This window comes from Ceratotherium simum, chromosome 15 (assembly GCF_057802395.1).
Source record: "Ceratotherium simum simum isolate JZ-2026a chromosome 15, ASM5780239v1, whole genome shotgun sequence".
Classification (NCBI taxonomy): domain Eukaryota; kingdom Metazoa; phylum Chordata; class Mammalia; order Perissodactyla; family Rhinocerotidae; genus Ceratotherium; species Ceratotherium simum.
In genome coordinates this window covers 38,570,247-38,582,897 of record NC_141914.1, presented here as the reverse complement: position 1 = coordinate 38,582,897, position 12,651 = coordinate 38,570,247, and the positions used below count along the sequence as shown (strand labels likewise).

Below are 12,651 nucleotides of genomic sequence, written 5' to 3'. Positions count from 1 at the left end.
ACCCACCCTCAACTTTTAATTTTGAAACATTTCAAACCTACAAAAAAGCTGAAACATAGTATAACAAACATTCATATATTCTTCATCTGGAGTCACCAGCCGATAACAGCCTGTGCTTTATGCCACAACATCACCCCATCTCCTACTGGTTGGGATATGGCTGGTATAAAAGACAAAATCTGAGATCTGATAGAAGGAAGTCATGTAAAAAGGAGAGATTTAGGAGAAATACCTCTACAGATGACTGAAGAAAGCATGACAATGTATGGACATCTTGAAGCCAGAGACAGAATAGGCAGAACAGCTATGGACTGCCCAATTTCTGTAAGCAGACCAGGGCTGCAGGAGTCATGGGCAATGGAAACGGAAGGTCATCCTCAGAATCCAGGCACTGAGTGGAAAAGAGCAACAGGGTTTAAATGGGCTTCAGACCTTTACATCTGCCTCTATACAAATATTTAGCCAACAGTCATTCAGTGCTAACTGCTGTGCTAGGTGTTTTTTTAAACAAACACTTGCTGCATTCTTTCATGCCTCAGATCCCATAAAATAATATTCCAGGTCAAATGGTGAGTGTTCCCACTGGTTGAAGAGGAGAAGAGTTATTTCCTCTTTTCTCACCTTCTAGATACATACACATAGCCCAAACTGAAGAAGAAACTTTGAGGCATTCCAGAAACAGTCAAGAGCTTGGAAGACTGAAAGATCAAGGTTCAAATCTTGAGTCCACTACTTACTATGTGATGTTATCTATAAAATGGACACAACCCTACCAAACTCAAAAGGTTGTGAGAACAATATATCATTGAAAATCAGTCCTGACATAAAGAATATCGGTCACACTCCTCCTAATCATAACAGGGAGAGGAAGATCAAAAGACAGACTGAGGGCAAAGACCTTATCTTGTTCGGTTTTTAGCTTCAGAATTTATCATTAGAGCATAGGACTTTATGTTATTTATTCATTTCTACTCTACCTGGCTCCGCAGGTGGATTTAAGATGCTAGCCACATCCTCATGGTAATATTAGAGCACTCTCCTTCAACTGGGGGGGAAATGTTATGAGGTTAATACTCCACAGTGCCGTGGGGCTAGGCAGGTTACACAGACGGCAGTCAAGATTCTGGGATTCAAAAATCTCGTCTGTTTGTCCCACCATGCAGCCAACTGGGGTGTCACGGTGGGTACTAAACACACTGCTTACAAGGAAGCCTATGCGCGGTCTCTCGCCGCTTCAGCTCACCACGCACTTCAGCTAGCGCACCCGAAACCCAGGTGGCAGAGTCCCACGGCGTTCAGGAAACCCCTGGTCCGAGCTGGGCGGTGCCTGTGGCGCGCGGGAGGCTGGGAGTTGTAGTTTTCCTGCGGCTTCCGAGGGCGGGGTTGGAGGGCTGGGACTCCCAGACCACTGGGGTAGGTGGGTCGCCGCAGCGTTTCCGGTCGCAGGCGGGCTCTGGAGAAGGAGAGGCGCGGTGGGCGGTGAGCGCGAGGCCATCTGGGAAACAGGGCGGTACGGGCGGTGCGCGCGCAGCAGGCCGGCAGTGGCGGCGGAGATGGAAGAGGGCGGCCGGGACAAGGCGCCGCTGCTGCCCCAGCAGCCCCCAGCGAGCTCCTCCGGCGGCGCGGACGAGAAGCCGAGTGGGAAGGAGCGGCGGGATGCCGGGGACAAGGACAAAGAGCAGGAGCTGGTGAGGCGCGGCCCCGGGAGCCGGCAGAGGAGGCCGCGGGCTGAGTCACGGCGGCTCCGCAGGCCTCGGGGCCTCGGGCCCGACTCCCAGCGACCCCGCCGCGCCCGGGAGAGGGCGGATGGGGCGACCCTCGGGGCTACCGGCACCCCGCCTCTCTGTCCCTCATCTTCCATTCGGCGCTGTCGCCTCCGCCGCCCCCACCAGCCCTCACCACCGCCTGGTGACATGGGCCCAGGCGGGTCATTGTCACCCCCATTTTTTAGATCGGCATTCAAGCAGAGCCTGGCCCAGAAGCCAGGCTGCCTTCCCGCCCGGGCTTCCCATTCCCACTCTGTTTCCTTGTCCACCTGGGCCCTCCTAAGGAGGCAGACTCACTCTCCACCTGCCCCAGGGTGGATGGGAGGAGGAGGATGTGTTTGGGATTCCTTCTCTTGATGACCTTCTTCCCCCAACCCTCCAGTCTGAGGAGGACAAACAACTTCAGGATGAACTGGAGATGCTTGTGGAACGACTGGGGGTGAGTTATGGTGTTAACATGAGCAGGTGCATGTCTTGAGTCTTTCCCACTTGTTTGCTTTATTCCATTTGGGGGGCAACAACTACTGTGTGAGATATAGGGAAAGATGGACTGTATTTTAGGGTCAGTGTTATGACCATGTTGTGAGGGAGGAGAGTAACAAAGGATATTTGAAAGATTTTGTAGCTTTCTCTCTTGGGAGAAGCAGTTCTTGAACTCTTAACTGGGGTCGTTTGTTTTTGTGCCAGGTATTGTGCAGGGAGTTGGGGAATCACAGATGAATGAAACACAGTTACTTTCCTAGGGGAGTTGTTAGTAAAACACCTCTGTATTATGACTTGAGGGATGTGACTCCTTTTTGTCTGAGCCTTAACATCCCTTGATCAGGAGAAGGACACATCCTTGTACCGACCAGCCCTGGAGGAACTGAGGAGGCAGATTCGTTCTTCTACAACTTCCATGACTTCAGTGCCCAAGCCTCTCAAATTTCTGCGTCCACACTATGGCAAATTGAAGGAAATCTATGAGAACATGGACCCTGGGGAGAATAAGGTAAAACTATTTCAGAAGCTAGTGGAGGGCCGGCCCCGTGGCTTAGCGGTTAAGTGCACGCGCTCCACTACTGGTGGCCTGGGTTCGGATCCCAGGCACGCACCGATGCACCGCTTCTCCGGCTATGCTGAGGCCGCGTCCCGCATACAGCAACTAGAAGGATGTGCAGCTATGGCATACAACTATCTACTGGGGCTTTGGGGAACAAAAAAAAAAAAAACGATTGGCAATGGATGTTAGCTCAGAGCTGGTCTTCCTCAGCAAAAAGAGGAAGATTAGCATGAATGTTAGCTCAGGGCTAATCTTCCTCACACAAACAAAAAAAGAAGCTAGTGGAGGCCTAGCTCATCTAGAGCATGGAACTCATGGTGAATCACAGGAAGCCTGATAGACCTGAGATCTGAGTTTGTCGAATAGAGCTCATCACAGTCAAAATACTCACATAAGAGCTGGCAGGAAGACCGCCTTCTCAGAAGACACTGTTTCTGTCATTTGTGATGACCTTGGGATTTCATTTTCTTGATCTATTAATTTACATTTAACCTTAATTTTTTTTTTCCCTTCATAGTCTATGTACGTTCATTTGTTTTATCTCTAAAATATATCCCCAGTTCAATCACTTCTCTGCCTGTTGGTACAACCCGAATGCAAGAAATCTTCAGTTCTCGCCTGGATTACTACAGCAGCCTCCTAACTGGCCTTCTCCCTTTTGTACTTGACCCCTTACACAGTTTGTCTTTCATACAGCAGCCATAATGATCTTTCTAGATTGTGTGTCTTTTCTGCTTAAAACCTTTTATTTATTTATTTATTTTTTGGTGAGGAAGATTCGCCCTGAGCTAACATCTTCCAGTCTTCCTCTATTTTGTATGTGGGATGCTGCCACAGTTTGGCTTGATAAGCGATGTGTAGGTCTGCACCCGGGGTCTGAATCCACAAGCCCCAGGCCACCAAAGCGGAGCGTGTGAACTTAACCACTATACCACCGGGCCAGCCCCCATTAAAACCTTTTAATCGCATTTAGAATAAAATTCGTAGTCTCTACCCTGGATTTGACTTCAAAAGACTGTTTTCTTTCTAGCGTTTTGCTGCTGACATCATCTCTGTTTTGGCCATGACCATGAGTGGGGAGCGTGAGTGCCTCAAGTATCGGCTAGTGGGCTCCCAGGAGGAATTGGCATCATGGGGTCATGAGTACGTCAGGTAAGACCTTTTCTTCTTGGTTCTATAAAGGAGGTTCTGAGATAGATAATTCTGAGTTCTGTCTTGGAGTACTGTCTGTCTTGGAGTACAAGTGTATTGAGTTTCCCAGACCCTGAATTCCTTGACCCACAGGGAAGTGCTTCCTGTGAAGTTGTGCTCCCCTAATGGTCTGGGCCTATCCATAGGCATCTGGCAGGAGAAGTGGCTAAGGAGTGGCAGGAGCTGGATGACGCAGAGAAGACACAGCGGGAGCCACTGCTGACCCTGGTGAAGGAGATTGTCCCCTACAACATGGCCCACAATGCAGAGCATGAGGCTTGCGACCTACTCATGGAAATTGAGCAAGTGGATATGCTGGAGAAAGACATTGACGAGAATGCATATGCAAAGGTCTGCCTGTATCTTACCAGGTGAGCGAGCATGGTAGGGAATGGTGGCAGGCTTACCCTCGCCAGCACTTCTTTCTCAGTTGTGCCTCCTCTGTTCTCCCTGAGCATCTGTTTCACAGGTAGCATCAGGCTGTGGTTAATCTGTTGATGTCTATGAGCTTTTTGAGGACAGAGGTTTCTTGTCTCCTTAGTAGTCCAGCATCTAGCATAATGCCTGTATATACTAGGCATTCACTATTTAATTTGAGTAAGTGAATTAAATGGGGTAAATGAACATCTGGGACTTTCTGATTCCTTTATTGTTTTTACCTTTGTAGTTGTGTAAATTATGTGCCCGAGCCTGAGAACTCTGCCCTGCTGCGTTGTGCCTTGGGTGTGTTCCGAAAGTTCAGTCGTTTCCCCGAAGCTCTGAGATTGGCACTGATGCTCAATGACATGGAGCTGGTAGAAGACATCTTCACTTCCTGCAAGGATGTGTATGTAGGGAAGAAGTTGGCAGAAGAAGAGCTACGTTCATGGATGGGGCATTTGCATGAAGAGCTGGGACTTCTAGTTTCTGGGTAGGGCTTGAGGGGCTTTTCTGTGCCATTAGTGGTCGGGGGCTGAGCAGATGTGATGGCTGTCTCCCACAGGGTAGTACAGAAGCAGATGGCATTCATGCTAGGCCGGCATGGGGTGTTTCTGGAGCTGAGTGAAGATGTGGAAGAGTATGAGGACCTGACAGAGATCATGTCCAATGTGCAACTCAACAGCAACTTCTTGGCATTAGCTCGGGAGGTGAGACTGCCCTTTTCCATCAAGTATTTTTTGGTTGTGATTCTCCCTGGCAATACACCTTCCTGACTATACCTCTGACTAGACTCTCCTTGGTTAGAATTGCCGTTCAGTGGGATAGCAGAAGGGACAGCTAGGGGAGGACTAGGGGAGCAGTTGTGACCCTCTGACTTCTCTTCAGCTGGACATCATGGAGCCCAAGGTGCCTGATGACATCTATAAAACCCACCTAGAGAACAACAGTGAGTAGCCATCTCCATGTGTGTGGGGATTGGAGGATTGTTAATTATGCCCCTTGTATTGGGAGTGATGGCTTGGCCCAACATCCTTACCCTGTAGAGCTCAGAATTCCCACATAGCTTTTCTGCAGGTCACTGTTGGGGGCATAGATAGAGGATCCTAAGGGGCCAGCTCAGAACCAGAGACCAGCCGCCATGCTGTGTTCCTTTCCTTCCCTGCTCTAAACCTTCCTTCCTTTCCTCTCCTCTCCCTCCTGTGCAGGGTTTGGGGGCAGTGGCTCTCAAGTGGACTCTGCTCGCATGAACCTGGCCTCTTCTTTTGTGAATGGCTTTGTGAATGCAGCCTTTGGTCAGGACAAGCTGCTGACTGATGATGGCAACAAATGGCTTTACAAGAATAAGGACCATGGTATAATTCCATTTTTGCTTTATCTTTACATTGCTTTGGTCACTCTTGTCCTCTTAGGTTCATATGTTACCTGACAAGGGATCCCCAGCACAGTTCCTTAGAGAGCTCTCTGTAACAGTTTTCTCAGGACAGGGCCATTTTAAGACTGATAGGTTTTTCCTTGTTTTAGGAATGTTGAGTGCAGCTGCGTCCCTTGGCATGATTCTGCTGTGGGATGTGGATGGTGGCCTCACCCAGATTGACAAGTACCTGTACTCCTCTGAGGACTACATCAAGGTTGGTCTGGACATAGCCCACTAATGGGGACAACCCCCTCCTATGTTCTAGGGCACAGAGGGCTTCCCTTTCAGTGGTAAGGCCTACTGGATTTTTAACTCCAGTTAAGGTGGTTGCTACAATGAGGCCCATGTTGCATCCTTTGTGGTGAGGAAGGGAGAGTAGCCTGAGTGAAGACTCTGTTTGCATTTTTCAGTCAGGAGCCCTCCTGGCCTGTGGCATCGTGAACTCTGGGGTCCGGAATGAGTGTGACCCTGCCCTGGCACTGCTCTCAGACTATGTTCTCCACAACAGCAACACCATGAGACTTGGTTCCATCTTTGGGTAAGGCCTCTTGCTTCTTCTGGTGTCACTCAGCCTGTGAGCTCTGTGAAAACAGGAGCTGGGCCCTTTTCACCTTTGTATTGCCAAGGAATACCACCACGCCTGTCGACTATTTGGCTCTTGGTGACCATTGAAATGATGAATGAATGACCAGTCCTCTTTTTGTTCCTTCCTTGTCCTATCCTTGGGTGTGTGTTGGGGACTGCCTCTCCTGGCTTTTGCAGGCTAGGCTTGGCCTATGCCGGCTCCAATCGTGAAGATGTTCTGACATTGCTGCTGCCTGTGATGGGAGATTCCAAGTCCAGTATGGAGGTGAGTAGAGGCTGTTAGTCATTTAGGGGAGGTAGGGAAGGTGCTCTGAGTCCTACCACTTTCTGTGATAAACAGTGAAAAAAGAAGTGTGTGTGAGAGCGAGAGGAGGGGAGGTGTATCACTTCACTGAAATCTCTTGGGACTGGGATTCTAAGTCTCAGGTGGTGTTGAGGCTAAAGAGTTAACATTTTGTTATTGAGTTCCAGCCCTTGGGATCCATGAGGAAGTACCAGACTAGAGGGGAGAGTAACTTAACCCAGGTTGGGGTGGGTGATTCCTCCTCAACGTTTTAGTCATTGGCCAACCTTAAATTTTCTTACTTGTGCAGAGTTGTTTCAGCGATGGAAAAATATAGTATGGTGGCTAGCATAGGTTTTAATGAGAAAGACTTCAGTTCAAATCCTGCCACCTCTGCTTACAAGCAATGTGATTTTGGACCTGTAAGTCAATCTCTTTAGGCATTATTTTTCTTGTCAATAAAAGAGGAATAACAGCAGGACCTGTTTCATGGGGTTGTCATGGGGATTAAATGTTAATAGTGTGCAAAGCAGTTGGCATAGCGGCTGATGTAAGTATTCAGAGAGTGCTTGCTGCTGTTGTTATTTTGACCTACCCTGAGAAAGGGATTATTACCTAGTGTGGTTACAGTGGACTGTAGGAATTGGCTATCTTGAATCAGGATAGGTCAACAACTATTTTAGTAACTTACTATGTGTAATATTGATTTTCCTATTTGTAGGTGGCAGGTGTGACCGCTCTAGCCTGTGGAATGATAGCAGTGGGATCCTGCAATGGAGATGTCACTTCCACCATCCTTCAGACCATCATGGAGAAGTCAGAGACTGAGCTCAAGGACACTTATGCCCGTTGGCTTCCTCTTGGACTGGGCCTCAACCACCTGGGTGAGGGGATGTCTGTCTGTCTGAGCAAATGGCTGACAGTAACTGAATACAACAAGGAGGGTTTACGGGTCAGAGTGTGCTGGATAGAAGCAAGTGTCCTCTGACCCTTTGAATCTGTCCTGTAGGGAAGGGAGAGGCCATCGAGGCAATCCTGGCTGCGCTGGAGGTTGTGTCAGAGCCATTCCGCAGTTTTGCCAACACACTGGTGGATGTGTGTGCCTATGCAGGTCTGTGTCTTCGTGCTTCCCCAGTGACTCCTCACTTCTCTCTGGGACGTTTTTTCAGGTTGTTTCTCCTTTCTTTTTTTTTTTTAAATTTTATTTATTTATTTTTCCCCCCAAAGCCCCAGTAGATAGTTGTATGTCATAGCTGCACATCCTTCTGGTTGCTGTATGTGGGATGCAGCCTCAGCATGGCCAGAGAAGCAGTGCGTCGGTGCGCGCCCGGGATCTGAACCCGGGCCGCCAGCAGCGGAGCGCGCGCACTTAACTGCTAAGCCATGGGGCCAGCCCTGTTTCTCCTTTCTCAGTTGTTCTGATCTGCTTTAGATTCTTTAGCTTCTCCTATTCCTGGAGTCAGCTTTTCCTTGGTGCTGTCTCATTTCCACCTTCTCTTCCCCTTACCACCCTGCCGCAGGATCCGGGAATGTGCTGAAGGTGCAGCAGCTGCTCCACATTTGCAGTGAGCACTTTGATTCCAAGGAAAAGGAGGAAGACAAAGACAAGAAGGAAAAGAAGGACAAGGACAAGAAGGAGGCCCCTGCTGACATGGGAGCACATCAGGTTCTGTGGGTAGCTGGGCACTCTCTGAGTGAGGCTCTGAGAAAAGATAAGCATGAGGGGAGCAGGGGAGCTGGGTTTGGGTTTGTTTTAGAGCCCTCCTGGGTATTGCTGTGTGTTGAAATAGCATGAGACTGGGTTCTATACTTGAGGGGTAAGGGTGTGCCCCACAGGACTGCTTTTTCTTCTTAGATGGGAACCTGAGTCAAGGGTAAGTTTTTGTTCCCTGAGCTCACTGGGTTCTGCTCCTCTTCAATTGCAGGGAGTGGCTGTGCTGGGGATTGCCCTCATTGCTATGGGGGAGGAGATTGGTGCAGAGATGGCACTACGAACCTTTGGCCACCTGGTGAGTAGCACATGGAGAAGATGGGAATATACTGGTTTTGATTTCTGAGTTTCCCCAGAGGAGACCTTCCTGATGGGTTTTCTCAGTGGAGAAATGGTCTTTTTGCAGTGCCTTTTCTACAAAATTTGATTAAACCCCCTTTTATCCATCAATCTGTTCCTGTATCCGACCTCGTTTTCACTGCTTTCTGTGATACCCTTGTTATTTTCTTTTACCACCAGCTCAGGTACGGGGAGCCTACACTCCGACGGGCTGTGCCTTTAGCACTGGCCTTAATTTCTGTTTCAAATCCACGACTCAACATCCTGGATACCCTAAGTAAATTCTCTCATGATGCTGATCCAGAAGTTTCCTATAACTCCATCTTTGCCATGGGCATGGTGGGCAGTGGTGAGTATCGGTCAGAAAAAGATCGTAAGCAGCTTGGGGGAGGGTTCGAGGCCCCCTTTTCAAGCCTCTGTAATGTTTAACATTTCCAGGGACCAATAATGCCCGTCTAGCTGCAATGCTGCGCCAGTTAGCCCAGTATCATGCCAAGGACCCCAACAACCTCTTCATGGTGCGCTTGGCGCAGGTAAAGAATAGAACTCTTCTCCTTGGAGTTTGCCAAGGGAAGTATCTGTGGTGAGGCAAGGGAGACATGTGACATGAAGGGGACCTGGAGTTCGGCTTGGAGGGAGGATGTGAGCAAGTTGTGAGATTTTTATGTGGCTGGGTTAGGTGATGTCTTCTCAGATGTGATTCCCCACCTGCACTTCTCTCTGTATTTTTCAGGGGCTGACACATTTAGGGAAGGGGACACTCACCCTCTGCCCCTACCACAGTGACCGGCAGCTTATGAGTCAAGTGGCTGTGGCTGGGCTGCTCACTGTGCTTGTCTCTTTTCTGGATGTCCGCAACAGTGAGTTCCTGTCAGGAATCTTATATGGTGGCAAGTGGTGCCCTGTCTCCACCGCTACCAGGGCCACCTTGGTAATTTAGGAGCAAGACTCTGAGGTAGCTCTGTACCATCCTGGGTTCCTGAGGTTCTTTGGGCCTGTGGTGGGCCTCATGAGACTTTCATCTCCCACACTTTTGATCTGACCTGGAGAAATTTTCTTTTGAGGTTGAAGAACTTAGCCCCGTTTCTATTTCTGAGGGACTGGGGAAAAGTGATTATCGAGTCTAAGGGCCATGGGCAGAATAAAGTGGGGGCATCTCTGGCTCATAGTATGGTATATGAGGGGAGGAGTGTGGGTTCAGCTATGACAGGGGTTAAAGAATCAGGGCTGGAGTGGGGTCCCAAGGTTCAGGCCAGGCCTGCCTTGATGCCTGTAACTATGTTTGTCCTGTGTTCTTCCCTCAGTCATCCTCGGCAAATCACACTATGTATTGTATGGGCTGGTGGCTGCCATGCAGCCCCGAATGCTGGTTACATTCGATGAGGAGCTGCGGCCATTGCCAGTATCTGTCCGTGTGGGCCAGGTGAGGGGTTGAGCAGAGGGGAGGGCTCAGGCTGTACAGTCATGTGCTGTATAACAATGTTTCAGTCAATGATGGACCGTGTATACAATGATGGTCCCATAAGATCAGTAGCATAGATCCTGGGTGTATAGTAGGCTACACCATCTAGGTTTGTACAAGTACACTCTATGATGTTTGCACAACGATGAAATCGCCTAATAATGCATTTCTCAGAACATATCCCCATCATTAAGTGATGCATGACTGTACTTTAAAACTTGGAGAGTGCACATATACCTGCTTTTCTCAAACTGGTGTGAGCACTGGGTTGCTGCGACACTCCCATTTGGAGTCCCTTCATCTCAATTTTCTTATCCTACAGGCAGTGGATGTGGTGGGCCAGGCCGGCAAGCCTAAGACCATCACAGGGTTCCAGACACACACAACGCCAGTGTTGTTGGCCCACGGGGAACGGGCAGAATTGGCCACTGAGGAGTTTCTTCCTGTCACCCCCATTTTGGAAGGTTTTGTTATCCTTCGGAAGAACCCCAACTATGACCTCTAAGTGGCCACCAGGGCCTTTGAGCTGCAGCTGTTGTCAGTGGGCCGTGCTTCCTGCTGCCAGGAGTGGACACTGCTCCAGACTTGTGAGGGAATTGTTACCTCCTGTTCTTTTGTTACCAAGTGAGATAACTTTGTTGAATAAAGACCTTTATCCCCGAGGTCCCTCTGTGTCTCTTTTCTGGGGTACCATGGGCTGGAGGTCAGACTCGGGTGGGGAGTAGATGTGAGACAGCATTGTTTGTAGCAGTTTTGAGCTGAGGCTAGCAGAGAGACTGCCCTGAATGGAAAGAACTAAGACTCTTTCCCTTCTCTCCTCCTTCCTAATCATCTTTAAAAAGTGGTTCATGTTTAGGGGCATGAACCCTTAAGAAGCTGATAAATGTAATGGATCTTCTTTCTAGGAGATGCATACACACAAATTTTCATACAAATTCATAAAAATAACTTTCCAAGGTGGATCCCATACATCCCCTACTCCCACCCACCAATGCACGCCCACCTCAAGCCCATCATTTCCTGACTTTGGACTAAGGATACCTGCTCTAAGAGGCAGCAGAGTTAGCTCCACTCTTTCTAACTCGACTCCTGGGCCGCTGATTGAAAGGGACGTCTTTACCTCCTGTGACCCTCTTGTCCTCCTTGGGAGGTTGCTATTTGAGAGATTTGATCATATTAACATCTATTTCTGGACTGTCCTTGCAGAAACTGGGTGCAAGAAAGCTTGACCCTGACCTTCCTCTCAGTGTAGCAATGGGAAAGAGAAGTGGGCTCCTTCCTGGAATATAATCACCCTTGATCTGCAGTGCTTCTTCCTGGTGGGGCTGGTATGAGTATAGCAACCCTGCCAGGTGGGGCATGGACCCCGTGGATGCAGTGGAGAACACGTGGCCCTGCCAGATAATCACTAGCATTTACCCAACACTGTGGGGTTTACCCTCTGAACAGTAACTGGCACTTAATAGGTCTTCTATAAATGTTGGAAGAATAATTGTCCTACATGCTTTTGAGACCTCACAATAACTTTGAGAGGTAGGTATTATCCCTGTGTTTTGGGGAGGAATGTAGTTTGGGTGAGGTTTGGTAACTTAGTCACATAGTAAATGGTGGGGCCAGGATTGGAGTCTAAGTCCATCTGACTCCAAAGCCCACACCCTCATTGACCACATTAATCTGTCTCTGTAGCCTTGGAGACTTGCGGACCCTATTGTAGTCCAAGGTATTGGCTAGGTGGAGAAGTGGAAATTTTGGATTGAGTGTCTCCGTTGTCTCCTCTCTGCACTCACTTGGCAGCCTGTATAAAATCTGTAAAAGGTTGAAGCACTGGACTTGGGAGTCAAGTCCCTTTAATGGGACCTGCTGTAGTCTGAGCAAATCAGCATGTCTGATGAGCCTCTGTTATCATCTGTATTACTTGGATATAGTAATTGCCTTTCCTGATTTCCAATAGTGGTGATGTTAAAATAAGGTAAATTAGAAAGTGATTTGTAAACTGCAAAACAACATAAATAAAAAGATAATTCTCTCCTAAATCAGTGATTGTGCTTTAGAGTAAGAAATTTTCATAGTGGCTCTCAAACCTTTCACATTTGGTCATTCATTCTGCAACAAATATCAATGGAGCCTTATTCTGCATTGGGCATTATTCTAGCTTGTGGGGATGCAAAGATAGAAAAAAAAAAATCCTATCAAAGCTTATGTAGGGCTGGCCCTGTGGCTTAGCGGTTAAGTGCGCACGCTCCTCTGCTGGCAGCCCGGGTTCGGATCATGGGCGTGCACCAATGCACCGCTTCTCTGGCCAAGCTGAGGCTGCGTGCCACATACAGCAACTAGAAGGATGTGCAGCTATGACATACAACTATCTACCGGGGCTTTGGGGGAAAAAATAAATAAATAAATTACAAAGCTTATGTAATGGAAAATAATTGTGATATATC

The 12,651-nt window shown here is 48.5% G+C and overlaps 2 protein-coding genes across 2 annotated transcripts in view; both read left to right on the top strand.

Annotated features, from left to right (window-relative positions):
* The window catches only part of ECE2 (endothelin converting enzyme 2), a 35,532-nt gene extending 34,863 nt beyond the window's left edge, over window positions 1–669 (top strand). Inside the window, exon 19 of the mRNA XM_087439919.1 lies at window positions 629–669. Coding sequence (XP_087296045.1) covers window positions 629–652 — 24 coding nt within the window. The 3' untranslated portion in view covers window positions 653–669. The remainder of the gene's footprint in view (window positions 1–628) is intronic.
* An 853-nt stretch (window positions 670–1,522) lies between these two features.
* Window positions 1,523–10,875, top strand: PSMD2 (proteasome 26S subunit ubiquitin receptor, non-ATPase 2). The gene is made up of 21 exons (XM_004424649.3): window positions 1,523–1,688; window positions 2,149–2,205; window positions 2,593–2,757; window positions 3,839–3,960; window positions 4,146–4,370; window positions 4,667–4,825; window positions 4,982–5,126; window positions 5,305–5,365; window positions 5,625–5,771; window positions 5,941–6,047; window positions 6,244–6,371; window positions 6,596–6,683; window positions 7,423–7,585; window positions 7,711–7,812; window positions 8,222–8,367; window positions 8,627–8,710; window positions 8,932–9,100; window positions 9,190–9,284; window positions 9,485–9,611; window positions 10,056–10,174; window positions 10,536–10,875. Exons 1-21 carry the CDS (start codon window positions 1,554–1,556, stop codon window positions 10,716–10,718), a joined length of 2,727 nt encoding a protein of 908 aa, XP_004424706.1. The 5' UTR covers window positions 1,523–1,553; the 3' UTR covers window positions 10,719–10,875.
* Window positions 10,876–12,651: the final 1,776 nt, after the last annotated feature.

Bases quoted from the DNA above. Each gene is read 5' to 3' on its own strand.
- PSMD2 (XM_004424649.3), top strand. From the start codon at position 1,554: ATGGAAGAGGGCGGCCGGGACAAGGCGCCGCTGCTGCCCCAGCAGCCC. The intron at 7,813-8,221 runs GTCTGTGTCTTC...ACCCTGCCGCAG, and splicing joins GGATGTGTGTGCCTATGCAG to GATCCGGGAATGTGCTGAAG. The intron at 10,175-10,535 runs GTGAGGGGTTGA...CTTATCCTACAG, and splicing joins TATCTGTCCGTGTGGGCCAG to GCAGTGGATGTGGTGGGCCA.